The 18,130-nt window shown below is 47.8% G+C and overlaps 1 protein-coding gene across 1 annotated transcript in view; it reads left to right on the top strand.

Moving 5' to 3' along the window:
* trpa1b (transient receptor potential cation channel, subfamily A, member 1b) overlaps window positions 1-18,130 on the top strand; it is a 162,923-nt gene that overhangs the window by 85,473 nt on the left and 59,320 nt on the right. The window contains exons 15-17 of the mRNA XM_078215501.1: window positions 13,395-13,485; window positions 16,763-16,822; window positions 18,029-18,127. Coding sequence (XP_078071627.1) covers window positions 13,395-13,485; window positions 16,763-16,822; window positions 18,029-18,127 — 250 coding nt within the window. The remainder of the gene's footprint in view (window positions 1-13,394; window positions 13,486-16,762; window positions 16,823-18,028; window positions 18,128-18,130) is intronic.

The following is an 18,130-nucleotide window of genomic DNA, read 5'->3' as shown; positions in this document are numbered from 1 at the left end:
AACTAACCAGATTTTCAGACAGATTTGCAGCAAGATGCACTAACCGTTCCATGATATAATCTTCTACTTATTATGACTTGACCAAAGAAGCTTTTTCAGAGAGTTTAACTACAACACCTGGCTGGGGCTCACAAAATCCAGCACTAGAGTGGATGTTAAAGAACAGCACTTGCCCTTAACATTAAAGGTGTTGTATTGGCCGACAAATGGGATAATTGTTCATGGTACCTGATGCGCGTTATTACACATGAGGCTTGAGATGCTCAAGGAAATAAAGGCTTTTATTTACTATTACAACGAAGCTACCATATATAGTACACGATCCCAGACTGAGGGGTCCCAGACAAAGCAGTGACCTTTATACCTCTCCCAGGAGGCGGAGCCCGACTGGGATGTACCATAATAACTATAATACAGGTGTAACAGCCCAACCCTAACCCCAACAGTAACAAGTAGAACAACCCATCCCTAACCCCAACAGCAACATATATACAGACTCGTAGTACTGGCCAGACTCTGGCTCAGTACTACCTAGTGGGAACCAACGATGGTTCACCACATTCACCCCTCCTTTGAAAACAAAGGCCGGCGGGGTACAAAAAAAACACAGAATAATTTGTCATCAGTCTATAAGTTCAGACGGTCAGGGGGACCGCACCGTCGTTGTGACCTCCCCAACACCGGTGATGACACCGGAGTAGGCACTCGCGGTGGCGTTCTCCCCAAGGCGATGTCCAACGGTTCCTCCACAGTCTCACGGGCCGGTTGACCCCGAGGTGATGATAATCCGTTGAGTTCCGACCATGAAGTGGTGACCATCTCCTGGACTCAGGCAAGCTGTACACGGGAGTAAAAGGGTTAAGTAATGGTCCCAATGCTGCCCGCGCCGTGTCAGGAGGGGAAACAATAGTTGGGGGGTCTCTAACAGGAGGTATGGGAGCGACAGGGGTTTCTACGTCCCCTGCTGGCACCAGGTCTCGAATCGAGACCGTGTCCTCTCGCCCGTCAGGGTATGCCACATAGGCATACTGAGGGTTGGCGTGGAGGAGATGGACCTGTTCGACCAACGGGTCGGACTTGCGGGCCCTAACATGTCGCCGCAGGAGGACAGGTCCTGAGTACGTCAACCAAGACGGTAATGAGGTCCCAGAGGAAGACTTCCGAGGGAATGAAAACAGCCTCTCATGGGGAGTAGCGTTGGTTGCCGTACACAGGAGTGAGCGTATGGAGTGTAGCGCATCAGGGAGCACCTCTTGCCAACGGGAGACTGGAAGGCTTTTTGACTTCAACGCCAGTAAGACAGCCTTCCAGACTGTAGCATTCTCACGTTCCACCTGTCCGTTACCCCTTGGGTTGTAGCTCGTGGTTCTACTAGAGGCAATCCCGTATGAGAGCAGGTATTGCCTCAAGTCATCGCTCATGAACGACGAGCCCCTGTCGCTGTGAATGTAGCAGGGGTACCCGAACAGGGTGAAAAGATCACGGAATGCCTTGATAACCGTAGCAGCGGATGTATCAGAGCAGGGAATAACAAAAGGGAATCTCGAGTACTCATCAACGATGTTGAGGAAGTACACATTCCGATCTGTCGAGGGAAGGGGGCCCTTAAAATCGACACTCAGTCTTTCGAAGGGAAGAGTGGCCTTGACTAGTTGTGCCCGGTCAGGTCGGTAAAAGTGCGGTTTGCATTCCGCGCATACCCGACAGCTTCTCGTTATGGACCTGACATCCTCCACCGAGTAGGGTAGATTGCGGGCTTTTACGAAGTGGTAGAGCCTAGTGACCCCTGGATGGCAGAGGTCATTGTGGAGAGCCTGCAAATGGTCCTCCTGTATACTGGCGCATGTTCCACGCGACAGGGCATCCGAGGGCTCATTGAGTTTCCCTGGACGATACATGATGGCGTAATTATAGGTGGAGAGTTCGATTCTCCACCTCAAGATCTTGATCTTGCCCCGCAGCGTGTTATTGAACATGAACGCCACGGACCACTGGTCCGTGATCAGGGTGAACCGTTTTCCCGCCAAGTAATGGCGCCAATGCCTGACGGCCTCCACAATGGCCTGGGCCTCCTTTTCCACCGCTGAATGTCGAATTTCGGGGCCTTGGAGGGTGCGGGAAAAAAATGCGACGGGCCTGCCCGCCTGGTTAAGTGTGGCGGCCAGGGCGAAATCAGATGCATCGCTCTCCACCTGAAAGGGGATGGACTCATCAACAGTGTGCATCGTGGCATTTGCGATGTCGGCTTTTAGTTTATCAAAGGCCAATCGGGCCTCTGGTGTTAGGGGAAAAGAGGTGGACTTGATGAGCGGACGGGCTTTGTCCGCGTAATTGGGAACCCACTGTGCGTAGTAAGAGAAGAAGCCTAAGCATCTTCTCAGTGCTTTTGCACTAGTGGGCAGGGGAAGTTCAAGGAGGGGACACATACGGTCTGGATCAGGGCCAATGACCCCGTTTTCCACCACGTATCCGAGGATGGCTAAACGGCGCGTACGAAATACACACTTCTCCCTGTTGTAGGTCAGATTCAGGCGAGATGCAATGCATAGGAACTTAAGGAGATTGGTGTCGTGGTCCTGCTGGTCATGGCCACAGATGGTGACGTTATCCAGGTACGGGAAGGTAGCCCGCAGTCCGTTATGGTCCACCATTCGGTCCATAGCACGCTGGAAGACCGAGACCCCATTGATGACACCAAAAGGAACCCTGAGAAAGTGATACAAGCGACCATCCGCCTCAAGAGCCGTGTATTGTCGGTCCTCTGGGCGAATGGGGAGTTGGTGGTAGACAGACTTGAGGTCTATGGTAGAGAACACCCGGTACTGCACAATCTGGTTGACCATGTCAGATATGTGTGGGAGGGGATACGCATCCAGCTGCGTGTATCTATTAATGGTCTGACTATAGTCAATGACCATCCGGGGTTTGTTCCCGCTCTTGACCACCACGACCTGCGCTCTCCATGGACTAGCGCTAGATTGTATGATCCCTTCCTTGAGGAGCCGCTGAACTTCAGATCGAATGAAGATCCGATCCTCAGCGCTGTAACGCCTACTCTTAGTCGCAATGGGCTTGCAGCCTGGCACGAGATTCTGGAACAGGGAGGGTGTGGTAATCTTCAGCGTCAAGAGGCTACAGGTGGGGCGCGTTGGGCAATTTGGAAGCTGCTCTTCTCCCACTGAAAGCGGAGGGAGTGGCCCACCGTACTGTAGGGTTACACTCTTCAAGTAGACCATGAAATTTAGTCCTAGGAGTATTGGCGCGCAAAGGTACGGTAACACCAGGAGATTGAAGCTCTCGTAAACCGTGCCCTGCACCGTTAAATTTACCACGCAACTCCCTAGCACGGTGACAGACCGGGACCTTGATGCCATCGAAATCGTCTGTTTGACAGGTTGAATCTGGAGACCACACCGCTTCACAGCGTCTGGGTGAATAAAACTCTCAGTGCTCCCGCTGTCAAACAGACAATAAATCAAGCGTTTGTTTACCTGAATGTCCATCATAGACTTGTCGAGTCTGTGAGGCTTGGCCTGGTCCGGGATGATCGACGCCACCGTTGGTTCGTGAGCGCCACTGCAGGCAGCTGAGATGGATGAAGATGACCCCTGCTAGTCGTTCGTAGTCGGTGCCGACCAAAATGGCTGCTCCCATAAGTCGCACGTGGGTGATGGCGCCAAAATCTGGTGGTCGCGCGTCTCTTGCGACTCCGTCGTCTGTAATGGCTGCGTCCTGGCCTCACACGTGGACGAAACCCTCGACGATGCCGACGACGAAGAACCAGGCTCCGGGGAGTCGCAGGCCGCACTGCTGTTCCTGGAAGTAAGTTTGGATCGACAGACCTTCGAATAGTGTCCCTTCTTACCGCAGGCGGAGCACAACACCGCTTTAGCGGGACATCGCTGTCGAGTGTGCTTCACTCCCCCACAGAAGTAACACCGCGGGCTGCCTGGAGCTGCTGCCATCGTCAGGCCCGAGTGTGGGCACGCCATCACACAGCTTTTCGGACCCGAGGGACGAGGTGGGATCTGCGACTGCTCCTGCCATGCTGTCTCCACGTGGTCTTCGGGATACAATGCTAGACTTTTGGAGGCCGTCTCCAACGTATCTGCTAGTTCTATCGACTTAGTGAGATCAACATTACCTTGCTCCAACAGTCTGAGTCGGATATAAGATGATCCGATTCCCGCCACAAACACATCTCGAGCGAGGTCATTCATATTCTGGTCTGCCGACACTGCTTTGCAGTTACAGCCCCTGGCTAGCTGTAGGAGCTCGCACGCGTACTGTTCCGTCGTTTCGCCGGGCTGCCGTTGTCGAGTGGCTAAGAGGTATCAAGCATGCATCTCGTTTGGCGGTTTAATGTAGCGCTTCTTAAGAAGCTCGAGGGCCCCTTTGTAGTCGGTGGCCGCGCGGATCGCGAGATATACGGCGTCGCTTACCCTCGCGTGGAGGACCCGGAGTCTGTCGTCGTCTGTGGTGACTGCTGCGGAGGCTGCAAGGTAGTCTTCAAAACATTTCAACCAGTGGTTGAAGGTGTTAGAGGCGCCCGCCGCACGTGGATCCAGTGTAAGACGTTCGGGTTTTAACATTTGCTCCATACTCTCTGTATCGTTTTCCTTTTTTTTTAACGACGAGAGTTTAATTAATAGTAAATAAAATTGATGCGCGTTATTACACACGAGGCTTGAGATGCTCAAGGAAATAAAGGCTTTTATTTACTATTACAATGAAACTACCATATATAGTACATGATCCCAGACTGAGGGGTCCCAGACAGAGCAGTGACCTTTATACCTCTCCCAGGAGGCGGAGCCCGACTGGGATGTACCATAATAACTATAATACAGGTGTAACAGCCCAACCCTAACCCCAACAGTAACAAGTAGAACAACCCATCCCTAACCCCAACAGTAACATATATACAGACTCGTAGTACTGGCCAGACCCTGGCTCAGTACTACCTAGTGGGAACCAAAGATGGTTCACCACAGTACCATAATGCAAACCTGTAGATAACACCTGTCTCTTTTCAGTGAAACTGATAAACTTCCTATTTAGGTAGGAAGGCCATCATCAAGTAAAATCTCAAGGGCTGAGTTGCACAGAAGGAGTTCACTCACTGAGCCAATGCAATCACCTTATTCTTTCTTATTTACTTGCAAATGAAGAACAAGCTTGTTGACATCAGGGGAGTGACAAACATTCTTTAATTTTGTTCACTCGTGGGGTTTGTCATCCATGGCACAAATCTGAGTTGAGAAGTTTGTTCCATCTATAAAGGTGCCATTTCAAACATTGTGCAGAAAAGATTGTGATAATCAGGTGGAAATAGCAGAAAAGATAAAGCCAATAGGTCTTAATATTCAGTTTTCTATGTTATGGGGTTTCTCAGTGGGGTGAAAAAGGCATAGGAGCATGTTTAGCTCCATTCAACTAAGAAACACCCAGCCAATATTTCTTCTTTATTTATAGCAGCACCATGAAATGTCAGACAAAGAAGACATTGTTTTCTGAGTAATAGCATGCATGAAGCCTTTGCCAAGTTCACAGGGCACCTGCAGGTCAATTGAATTTGAAGATTTTCTCTTCATGAAGACGATGGAGTTGGCCTGAAGAACATGAATATCCATAATGTTGAGTTTTCTTCACATTGACCTTCTCCTTTGCCATACATCCTGGAGACTGCTCTTTTTTCCTTTCTGGTCAAACATCTTTGAAGACACTTTGTTTAGAATGCATTGGATAGCAATCATTCTCATTACTGAGATAGTGAAATAAGGAACCTTTAATTAGACAAAATAACCGAAGCACTGCTTCAGGAACCCAGTTGCTTGGTTGTTGATAATTCTTGTATGAATATGAAGCTGATCTTTGACTGTTAATGCAGAGGTCCAGCAATAGTTCAGTTTCCCAAGAGTGCCGGGTGCAGGCAGTCATCGGAGTCCTTCTCTTTCCTTGCTGTCATTTTATTTTCACCTCCCTCACTATGTTGAAGGTCCTTCTCTAAAGTGGCTCATGTCTTAGTTCCTCAGCAAAGTTATGCAGCACACTGAAATTATATGGTGCAGATGCTGGAATCTGAAACATACACAGAAAATTGCTAGAAAATCTCAGCAGGTCTGGCAGCATCTCATAGAAATCATAGAAACCCTACAGTACAGAAAGAGGCCATTCGGCCCATCGAGTCTGCACCGACCACAATCCCACCCAGGCCCTACCCCCATATCCCTACATATTTTACCCACTAATCCCTCTAACCTACGCATCTCAGGACACTAAGGGGCAATTTTAATATGGCCAATCAACCTAACCCGCACATCTTTGGACTGTGGGAGGAAACCGGAGCACCCGGAGGAAACCCACGCAGACACGAGGAGAATGGGCAAACTCCACACAAACAGTGACCCAAGCCGGGAATTGAACCTAGGTCCCTGGAGCTGTGAAGCAGCAGTGCTAACCACTGTGCTACCGTGCCGCCCACCTGTGGAGAGAGAAAATAGAATTAACATATCAAGCCCATATGATACTTTCTTAGTGGATACAAAGAAAGGTCATACGAACTCAAAACATTAACTATGTTTTCTCTCACTAATGTTGCCAGGACTGCTGAGTTTTTCTTGCATTTCTCTGTTTTTGGCACATACACTGCCAATTGGCTTCAGATTTGTTGCAGGAAACACAGCTCCCAGTCCCACAACTATTTGAGAATAAGAGTAGAAATACATAGGGGTATTGTGGTGGACCTCAGTTGTGCCTTTGTCCTATATGGACCACCGTTGTGTGTGCTTGTCATACCTGGACACATCCCCTTCCAGTTTGGGTCCTCCCCTCAGCACCTAGTATAAAGGTGGCTGTCTCCTCCCCCTTGTTCAGTCCGGGTTGGTTATATGTTGGGATCTGCTCCTGATTCTGTTGTGAATAAAAGCCTACACTTATATTGGCATATTGGTAGTCTTTCGCCTTATTGATAGCGCATCAATTTTATTCACAACAGTTACTAGTATGGAGCAGTTTCTAAAACCCGACAAGTTAGCATTAGACCCTCAAGAGGTTGGAGCCTCTGATAAATTTGATCATTGGTTGGACTGCTTCGAAGCATTCGTCGACACCGCTACGGCCATCGACACCGACGCTGCTAAACTCCACGTGCTCCGTGCCCGGGTAAGCGAAACTGTCTATGGAATCTTCCGGGACACTGCTACTTACGCGGATGCTATCGAACTCCTAAAAGGGCAGTTCCGAAAGAGCCCTAACGTGGTTTACGCCAGACACCTCCTAACTACCCGCAAGCGGCAGCCAGGAGAATCGTGCGCCCAATTTCTGCGTGCCCTGAGGGTCCTCGCTCGAGCATGCGACTGTAAGGCTGTTTCAGCAGCTCAGAACATGGAGGATCTGATCCGCGACGCCTACGTTGCAGGCATTGAGTCTACATACATCCAGCAGCGTCTGCTGGAACAAGATGACCTAGACCTCCGGAAAATGGCCACGATGGCTGAAACGTTAGAAGCGGCCTCCCATAATCTCGGGTCTTACCTTGCATCCCATTCCACCGACGGCTCCACCACGATGGCTGTTCCGGCGGGGCCCAAATGTTACTTTTGTGGCCTACCTAAGCACCCTCGGCGTCGCTGCCCGGCAAAGGACGCTATTTGCTCCGGATGCGGTAAGCTAGGCCACTTTGTTAAAGTCTGCCGAGCAAAGCCGCTTCTGAAGACTCGTGGAGCCATGTGTGCTCCGAGGGCGCAGCCACCTTTGATGCAGGCGGCGGCTGCGCGCGAATCGCCATCTTTGATGCGGTCACCGGAAGTGCGGGAATCGCCATCTTTGATGCGGTCACCGGAAGTGCGGGAGTTGCCATCTTTGAGACTGGCATCAAGGCGAGCTGAGCAGGAAGCTTCATCCGTGACGTCATCAGACGGCGACGAAGCTGGATTCTTCTTTAATTCAACAGTGGCATCGATTTGCTTGGACCAGTCATAGCCACATCAACTCTCCAAGTCCATAATGGAGATCAAGGTAAATGGTTATGCAGAAAACTGCCTGTTTGACTGTGGGAGCACAGAAAGTTTTATACACCCTCGCACAGTGCGTCAATATGCCCTTCCCGTGCGACCCTGGAGCCAGACCATCTCCATGGCCTCGAATTCCCACTCGGTGGAGGTCCTCGGGTGCTGCTTGGTGACGCTGATGGTACAGGGCACAGTCTACGAGCGTTTTCGGCTCCTCGTGCTGCCGCGACTCTGCGCAGCTGTACTGCTGGGGTTAGATTTCCTCAGCCATCATAGGAGCGTCACCCTGCAGTATGATGGCCCTTATCCCCCGCTCTCTGTCTGCAAGGCGCCCCTCGCGCACCACCTGCAGTCTCTCGACCCTCAAGATCACCCCCCCCATCGTTATTTGATAACCTCACCCCGGATTGTAGGCCTATAGCCACCAAGAGTAGGCGCTATAGTGCGGATGACCGGGCCTTCATTCGGTCCGAGGTACAACGGCTGCTCCGGGAAGGGATTATCCAGGCCAGCACCAGCCCCTGGAGGGCGCAAGTGGTCGTAGTTAAATTGGGGGAGAAACACCGCATGGTGATTGACTACAGCCAGACCATAAATAGGTATACCCAACTAGATGCGTATCCTCTTCCCCATATCGCGGACATAGTCAACCGCATCGCGCACTATAGGGTTTTCTCGACGATCGATTTGAAATCGGCTTACCACCGGCTCCCTATCCGCTCGGAGGATCGCCCATATATGGCCTTTGAGGCGGATGGCCGCCTCTACCAGTTCCTCCGAGTCCCCTTTGGTGTCACCAATGGGGTCTCAGTCTTCCAACGGGCCATGGATCAAATGGTGGACCAGCACGGAGTACGGGCCACTTTCCCGTATCTGGATAACGTCACCATCTGCGGCCATGACCTGCAGGATCATGATGCCAACCTACAAAAATTCCTTTGTATGGCTACTCTCCTGAACCTCACATAATGAGGCGAAGTGTGTTTTCCGGACACGCCGTCTCGCTATCCTTGGGTACGTGATAGAAAATGGTGTCCTTGGCCCCGACCCAGCCCGTATACGTCCCCTTATGCAGCTTCCCCTCCCTACTACCCTCAAAGCACTGAGGAGGTGCCTGGGCTTCTTCTCCTATTATGCCCAGTGGGTTCCCCGTTACGCAGATAAAGCCCATCCGCTCCTAAAATCGACCTCTTTTCCCCTGGCGGACATCGCGAAGGCCGCGATTCACGCTGTGGACGAATCCATCCTATTCCAAGTGGAAAGTGATGCGTCTGACTTTGCCCTAGCCGCCACCCTTAACCAGAGGGGCCGTCCGGTGGCCTTCTTTTCCCGGACCTTACAAGGCCCTGAGATTCGACACTCCTCGGTCGAGAAGGAGGCCCAGGCCATCGTAGAAGCCGTCCGGCAGTGGCGCCATTATCTCGCGGGCCAACGATTCACCTTAATTACGGACCAGCGGTCAGTTGCCTTCCTGTTTAACACCAGGCAAAAGGGCAAGATTAAGAATGACAAGATCTTGCGGTGGAGGATTGAGCTCTCCACCTACAGATATGACATCATGTACCGGCCCGGGAAGCTCAATGAGCCCCCAGATGCCCTGTCCCGTGGATCATGTGCCAGCGCCCAACTAGACCAGCTACAGTCCCTCCATAACGCCCTCTGTCACCCGGGTGTCACCAGATTTTTCCATTTTGTCAAGTCCCGTAACCTGCCCTTCTCCCTTGAGGAAGTCCGGATGATTACCAGGCAATGCAGGGTCTGCGCTGAGTGCAAACCGCAGTTCTACCGGCCAGGTGGGGCGCACCTTGTAAAGGCCACTCGCGCGTTCGAGCGCCTTAGCGTTGATTTTAAAGGCCCCCTCCCCTCCTCTAACCGCAATGTTTATTTCCTGAATATCATTGACGAATACTCACGTTTCCCTTTTGCCTTCCCCTGCTTGGACATGACCACGGCTACAGTGATTCGGACCCTGAACAAGCTCTTCACCCTGTTCGGCTTCCCAGCCTATATTCATAGCGACCGTGGGTCCTCTTTCATGAGTGACGAGCTGAGGCAGTAACTGCTCGCCAAAGGCGTTGCCTCCAGCTGCACCACTAGCTATAACCCCAGGGGCAATGGTCAAGTAGAGCGGGAGAACGCAACCGTCTGGAAGGCCGTTCTATTAGCGTTACGGTCTAGGGGCCTTCCAGTCAGCCGTTGGCAAGACGTCCTTCCGGATGCATTACATTCCATTAGGTCACTCTTGTGCACAGCGACCAATACGACCCCTCACGAGCGGATGTTTTCGTTTCCCAGGAAGTCCTCCTCGGGTACTTCGCTCCCGAATTGGCTGATGTCCATGGGACCCGTCCTGCTTCAGAAGCATGTCCGGACCCATAAGGCAGATCCCTTGGTCGAGGAGGTCCAACTGCTCCACGCTAATCCCCAATATGCTTACGTAGTGTACCCTGATGGGCGGGAGGACACGGTTTCTGTCCGTGACTTGGCACCCGCGGGTGCCCCGGAGGTCACCACGTCCTTCCGCCCCACGGTCCCTGGTGTCGTCCATTCGGAGACTGCTACGCCTCTTCCTCCCTCAGTCCCTGTCCCCAATGTAGTGCGCCCTGAGCTTGTTGCGGCCCCCCACCCCCCAGCTCCGGTTCCCACTGTTCCCCATACGCCACCAGGGCCACTGCTCACTCCTCTCGCCCCTATGTACAGCTCGCTTGAGTCGCCGGAGCCGTCGCCACGCAGTACCCGACGACTGGACGGGACGACGGATCGGTCCGCTTCACACCACCCAGCGCCTTCTCTCGACGCTCACTGTACGGAGCCTGGGCCGACATCGCTCCCTGCTCGGACGACTCTGCGACCTGCACTACGACGATCGCGACGGCGGATCAAGCCACCGGTTCGTCTGGACTTGTAGTATTGTTTCCGCTTCACCCCCGTGTTGTTTTTTTAAAAGGAAGGGGTGAATGTGGTGGACCTCAGTTGTGCCTTTGTCCTATATGGACCACCGTTGTGTGTGCTTGTCATACCTGGACACATCCCCTTCCAGTTTGGGTCCTCCCCTCAGCACCTAGTATAAAGGTGGCTGTCTCCTCCCCCTTGTTCAGTCCGGGTTGGTTATATGTTGGGATCTGCTCCTGATTCTGTTGTGAATAAAAGCCTACACTTATATTGGCATATCGGTAGTCTTTCGCCTTATTGATAGTGCATCAGGTATCATCTTCACTATTTCTCATCATCCTGATGCACATATGTCACCATTCTTTCAAAACCACCCAAACATTTCATATCTAAAGCCCTGCTAGAAGCACTGGAAAAACTGCAGTAGTTCAAGGAGAAAGCTCACCACCACCTTCAAGGTGATTTGGGATGGGAAACAAATGCAGTTTTGTTTGTATCACCAACATTCCACATAGAAGCTTTACAGAATTCAGAAGTGTTTGATTGGCAAATAGATTTGTTAACTGTAAAGTATAAAAATCATCAAGCAATATTTCAAGTATTGCACAACTTAATCACATTTGTCAATAAATAAATAAATAAACAACTGTTTCAGTATCTGAGAAATTACGAATGGTGCTGAACATTGTGCAATCATCAGTGAACATCTCCACTTCTGATCTCATGATGGAATGAAGGTCATCGATGAAACAGCTAAAGATAGTTAGGCCTAGGACACTACCCTGAGGAAGTCCTGCTGTGATATTCAGAGATTGAGATGATTGAACCCTAACAACTCCAATCATTTTCGTTTGTGCTAGGTTTGGCTCCAATCGGTGGAGAGTTTTTCCCCTGATTCCTATTGACACCAGTTTTACTTGGGCTCTTTGATGTGGCACTCCGTTGAATGCTGCCTTTATGTCAAGAACAATCACTCTTGCCTCATTTCTTGAGATGAGCTGTTTTGTCCACGTTTGTATCAAGGCTGTAATCAGGTCAGGAGCTGAATGGCCATGTCAGAACTAACCTGAGCATCAACGAGCAGATTATTGAAGAGTAAGTGCCACTTGAAAGCACTGACAATGACACCTATCATCGCTTTGCTAATGACTGAAAGAGTAGAAAAAAATGTTACTTAGTTTCCAACCTTCACCTTTGGCTGGCCATTCTCTGCTGATGTGCTCTATTCTAGAAAGCCAAATAATGAAGGATAGAACTGGACCTAAACCTTTACATTGTTTGTAAGTTTTTATTTCCAGGGACAAGCATTACAAATATGCACCTCCCAGTAACACAGAAAACAAATCCAACACCCACAGTTTTAGTTTGCTCCTATGTATAAAAGAAAATAAGTGAATCCTCAGTTTTTGCCCTTGCCTGAATACAATTCAATATCCAATGAATATACAGTTAAACCAGCTTCAGCATACACAGAGCTATGTTCCTTTCTCTGTTCATGATGTTGATGGCCATGTCCTCCTTTAATTTCAAGTTTAGTAATTGCTGTGAGACTTCTTCCCCTTGTATTTGAATCTTCTCTCTGATCCTGTGCCAGCATTCTCTGCAAGAAAAGCAAAGCAGTTTAGTGTGTACTCAATTGAAGGAGTTTGAAAATGTATGAAGCAGTTTATCGGAGTGTGCATGAAGAGGGGAATATGCTACAGACAGGATTTTGCCCTTGTGTCTCGATCCTGAGATTGGGGTCAAATGGAGGTCACATACCTGTACTGTGTGGAAAACAGTTGCCTAGCAGTGATTTTTTGTGAATTGGCCAATTAGTGGCCAACGGGTGGGCTCCCTGCTCAGTTGAGGATGGCAGCAGGCTTTGAAACGAGAGTGCCAAGAGGAGACCCTTCAGCTTGGAAGAAGCCAGCAGCCTACTATTTCAGTTAATGTGTTTTCATTATGAGGCATTCTCTCTCCAACTTTTTAAAGTGAAAATAAGGGCCTGGCCTATAGTCCAGTCGGCCTGTCTCAATAGACTTTGAATTATTGGTTGTAAGCCATTTGCAGGCAAATAGCCCTGTCAACACCAATCCTGCCACCAGGAAAATAGAATGAGGGCAGGAAGCATCATGCTGGTCAGTGGCACTTATTTTCACTCTCCCATCTCTATGCTTGCTCCAAGCGGGGTTGAAAATCCTGCAAGTGTGGCCAAGAAGGGCAAGTAGTTTGAGAAAAGTAGATCTTAATTGTGTGGAATGAGATGCAGTAAAGTATTCCATTGTGATTGGGAGAGAACGCTGGGAGGAGAGGGAAGAATAATTGATCGCACCGAGGCTAAAATAAGATGCTGTAAGAGTGTGTACTGGAGTCTCACGAGTTAAGGTATTTCCCTCCAGGTGAGTGAAGCAAAACCATCCACACATAAACAAACTGAAAAATGCCACATAAAACACAGAACATTCTGTCAGGGACTTAACTATTAATGTTCTAATCCCTTGCATTTAGACTAGTTGAGGCTACGGTAGCCTTCCTTCATGGCTCTTCCATGCAATGTCCAGTACTGGAGTTGATTGAACACCTCCCAGAAGCTTTCAAAGTAAGTTAATTTCTGTAATGATTTTAAGAATGTAATTGTTAATGGGTTAGGCTGTTTGTACTGATTTTAACAAAGAACTTCAGCTGCTTTTGGCTCTCCCAAGGTGGAATATGATTTTCTTCATTAAGTACTGAATTGTTTTAGTTAATTAACAAAAAGCATGCAAAAAACTTCCACATGTATCTAAATGCTCAATTCTTCCATGCCTTATAATATTCACAAGATTTGGGAGTTGGGATCCCAGCTGTTATGCTAAGATTATGCAGAGCAGTGACCTTGCTCAACGGCCGTACGAGATTATGCAGGGTCAATGGTGTCTTCAACATATGAACGGACTGAGTATCACAGAATCACATAAGTGTCATGACACAGAAGGAAGCCATTTCACCCATTGTGTCTACACCAGCTCTCTGAATGAGCAACTCACCTTGTTGCATTCTTCCACGTTCTCCACTTAACCCTGTACATTCATTCTTTTCAAGTAAGTCTAATTTCCTTTTGAATACTTCAGTTGAATCTACCCACCTCACACTCTCAAGCAGAGCATTACAGAGCCTAAACACTCACTGCCTGAAACAGCTTTTTATCGTATCACTATTGTTTCTTTTACGAGTTACCTTAAATCTACGCGTGCTGATTCTCAAATCTTTCATGAGTGGGAACAGTTTCTCCCGATCTACTCTGGCCAGACCCCTTATGATTTTGAATACCCCTCAACCTTCTTTTGTCCAAGGAAACAGTCCTAATTTCTATAGTCCATCTTCATAACTGAAGTTCCTCACTCCTGGAATCTTTGCTCCTGCATAACTTTCAGAGTTCTACCCCTTGTTTTATATGCCTCTCTCCATGCTCTTTCTACCAAAATCAATCACCTCACATTTCTTCACACTGAAATTCATCTGCTAGCTGGCTACCCGTTCCAACAATTTGCCTATGTGCTTTTGAAGTTCTATAGTATTCTCCTCATGTTTCACAATGTTTGAGTTTTGTATCATTTACAAACTTTGAAATTGTGCCCTGTGCCCAAGTCAGGGGTTCCCAAAGTTTTTCAGCCATGGAAACCCTTTGACATCCCAAGAGTACTGAAGAAATATTCTTATTGTATTGAAGAATTAAACCATGCCACAACAAATTATCAATGTACAATAGGTACAAACATACAAAAACAAACTTAAAAGATATTTCTATGTCTACATTTATAATAATAAAATAGTTCTGTTATTCAACAAATACTTCCAAGTCTTACCTTTTGTCATTTCTATTGGGAGCACCCACTTACCCACTCACCCTCACCCACATTCTCACCCCCCTTCAGCATCAGCCCACCTCTTCTTGGACCCCCATAGTTCAGCTGTTCTAGCGCCCCTCCTGGCTCCACTTCTTCTTGGACCCCGCCACAGCCCCCCCCCCCACCCCCTGCCCCCGCCCCCGCCCCACCCCCCGGTCCTGCAGGTTAGGTAGATTGGACATGCTCAATTGCTCCTTAAAGGCCAAAGATGTGTAGGTTAGGGGGATTAGTGGGCTTGGGTGGGATGCTTTTTCGGAGAGTCGGTGTGGATTCAATAGACTGAATGGCCTCTCTCTGCATTGTAGGGATTCTATGGATTCTACCCCTAAACTAGTAAAATGTCCCACAGTGCTGCACAGGAGCCTTACCAAATAAAATTTGAAATTGTGTTACATTTTTGGGGTGTAATTTCCAATGGAATGGCAAGTAATCCAAGTCCTCATATTTTTTAAGTCCGGAGCTGTGGTAAACCAGGTAATTTTAAAGCTTCAGCCAGGTTTCTAGGTTTTTGACAAGCCAGGGAGAAGGCATGTTTTTAAAATGAGTGGGTAAAATTTGTAGCTGGAGGTTTGGGCTCGGCCTTGGGGATGGGGTGCTTGGATTGGGAGGGAAAGCAGAGTAGAGCCTGGCCGAGGGCGTGGGAAATAAGAGGAGTTGGGTTGGGGGGGAAGATTGGGAATTGGCCCTTGGGAGGGTGGGGGTGTAAGGTTGGGAGTTGGGCCTTGTGGGGGGAGTAGGTTCTCATGTTGGGGGCGGGGGGTGGTTGGAGGAGACAGAGTCATATAAATGTGAGGAGTTTCCCAGGGATGATAGTGTCCTGTGGCGTTGGGGAGTCTATAGAGGAGGTTGGCGGGGGGGGGGGGGGGCTGCAATGGACATGCAACCCTTACTTGACATCTTTGAGCCACCCGTTACACTGCCCTGGAGCTCCGAAATTACAGCCCAATGTAATATTAACCCAAGTGTCCAAAAGCTTGGTCAAAACACTAGGATTTGAAAAACATCTTAAAGGAGAAAAAGAGATATAGGGCGGAATTTTTCTGCCCCGCTGTGCTAATCGAGTAGTGTAGCAGGGCAGAAAATGAGTGGGAGATGAAAAATGTTCTAGATCGGGGCGCCGGGGGAGCAGTCTGCGGCTGGCTTCCCAGCGAGAATAGGTTCCACCGCCCCCCCCCCCCCCCCCCCCGCCCCCCACCTCAAACTGACAGGAATCAGATTGTGGCCTCTGTAGTGCACAGTGCCGTAAACTCATGTAACTTACCTCACTGGAAAAATGGGTGAAAGAACTTCCCGTTTTCGCGCCTGTTCAACACTTAAAATTTTTCTGAGAAAGTTCTGCCCAAATTTGAACACAACTTTTAAATTTAATGTTTGGACAAACCAGGAACTCAAATGGGGGCATTGATTTGGTATGTGAATGGGTTTGCTAAAGGAACATTCATTATTTTCCTCTCTGCATTGGAATATGTTGTGTTCCCATTCATTTAAAACTGTTGTGTAGAAAATGTGTTCACAAATATTTTAAATTGCTACATTAGTTTATTTCACACAGATTATGTTCAAGTTGATTTTGGGATCCATCACCGGCATATTTGATACATATTTTGGTTTTGTGCTACATAATGGAGTTTTAAATATTTGCAACAGCTGAAGATAAATTAAATGTAAACTATTAAATTTACTTTGTGGTTGGTTCTGTGACACAATTATCTCCATCTGAGATGTATAATATTCAAATCATTCCTTTTGCTTTTCTCTTGCTCAACTTCAATCTTGTCTCAGGTCCTATTTTATGATGCTGCCCAATCCAATAATTCCCTTCCCCCAATATCACACTTGTATAGAATTCTTTCTTTTCATTAATTTCGTGTCTCAACTAATTACTGTGATCATCCTGACAGGTTTAGTTACTCAGTGTGTGATTATTGTATGCTGATATCTTGCAATTTTTTACAGCTATCTATAGGAGATTTTTGCATTTATTTTCAGGACCTTTTGGACAGGTGTATGATAGAATCATCAGAAGACAGGAAAAGTATTGACTTCTCAGTAAGTGTCCATCTTACCTGAATCTGTGATTAGTTATATAATGATGAGGAGGACTGAGCTGGCTTCCATTTATTCAACTCCCTCAGTTGGTTGCAATTAAGTTTTTAAAAAAAATATTTTCCCGAAAAATGCTTTTTTCAATCCGAATGTATTTACTTGTTAAAAAACAGCCAGCCAAACCAGGGTTTCTTGAGTCAAAGAAATAATAAGCGCGATCTTACCTGATATCCATGTTCCCACTGCAGCGAGGTCGGAGAATTTGGTGGCCAGCCAAATCTCTGTTCACTGCAGTGGGATGGGAAAATCCTGCTGGCGTGAGTGGTGATAACATCCTGGCCAATACGTTTATTAGTTACTAAACTCGACGCACGCACGCACACACACACACACACAGTTCAAATAAAAGTTAAAAGAATATATGATTAAGTCCTTTGCTAGGCCTTGAGACATGGATTTTTGAACGTTACAGCTGTTTGAATTTAGCTGGTCCCCTTGAAAATCCTGGAGTTGGATTGCAGGTAAATGCACCTTGCTGGAGGCAGTGTTGGCTTCAGAGAGAGGGAGATTCCTTACTGCTCTCTTCAGCAGTATTTCCCAAGTTACTTTTACTTCCCTCTCTATTTATGGGTTGGCAAACCCAGTTATTAAAACCCCATCTGTATATTCCCAGAAAGGAATTAGATTAGCTGTCTTACAGTCATTGCTGTAGAATAAGTAATCACATTTTTGATCTTTCATCTCTGAAACATTTGGCACGTTTCAAGATAATAGAAACAAACAGGAAATGGGATTATTTTGTCTTCCACAGGGCATTTTGAATATCTGTTGGGTATCTGGTCGGTTAGCACTTTCCATTATCTTGACAAAATTGCAATTGACTAAAGTCCAGTACATTATATTTTTACATTCATTTCAAGAGCCCATTCTTAAAGTGGACATTGACACCCTCAGAAGTGGAATTCTAGGAACAACATGTCAGCAGTACAATCCATATAGTAACTTCCCAGAAAAGGTCAACTTACAATTTCTGACATCAGGTGACTCATGGTAGCCATGTTTGGTCTTGAAATTTTAAAAAAATCAGGTCCTTTTTAAAACAATTCAATATGTCCTTGGTTAGCTGGTGAAGTTATAAATAGATCTCACTTAGTCACAATTTCCCATCGTCAGAACAAACATTTTACTTCATATCATTTTATTATACAGATTGAATACAATTTCACTTTTTTACAATGTCCACTTAAATACAAGAAGCAGCAGAAAGAGGATGAAAATATTCAATACACACCACTAACAGCCTTAAATGTA

Source organism: Mustelus asterias, chromosome 7, assembly GCF_964213995.1.
Source record: "Mustelus asterias chromosome 7, sMusAst1.hap1.1, whole genome shotgun sequence".
Lineage (NCBI taxonomy): Eukaryota > Metazoa > Chordata > Chondrichthyes > Carcharhiniformes > Triakidae > Mustelus > Mustelus asterias.
Note: the sequence above shows the minus strand (reverse complement) of the source record. Positions and strands in the feature narration are given on the sequence as shown.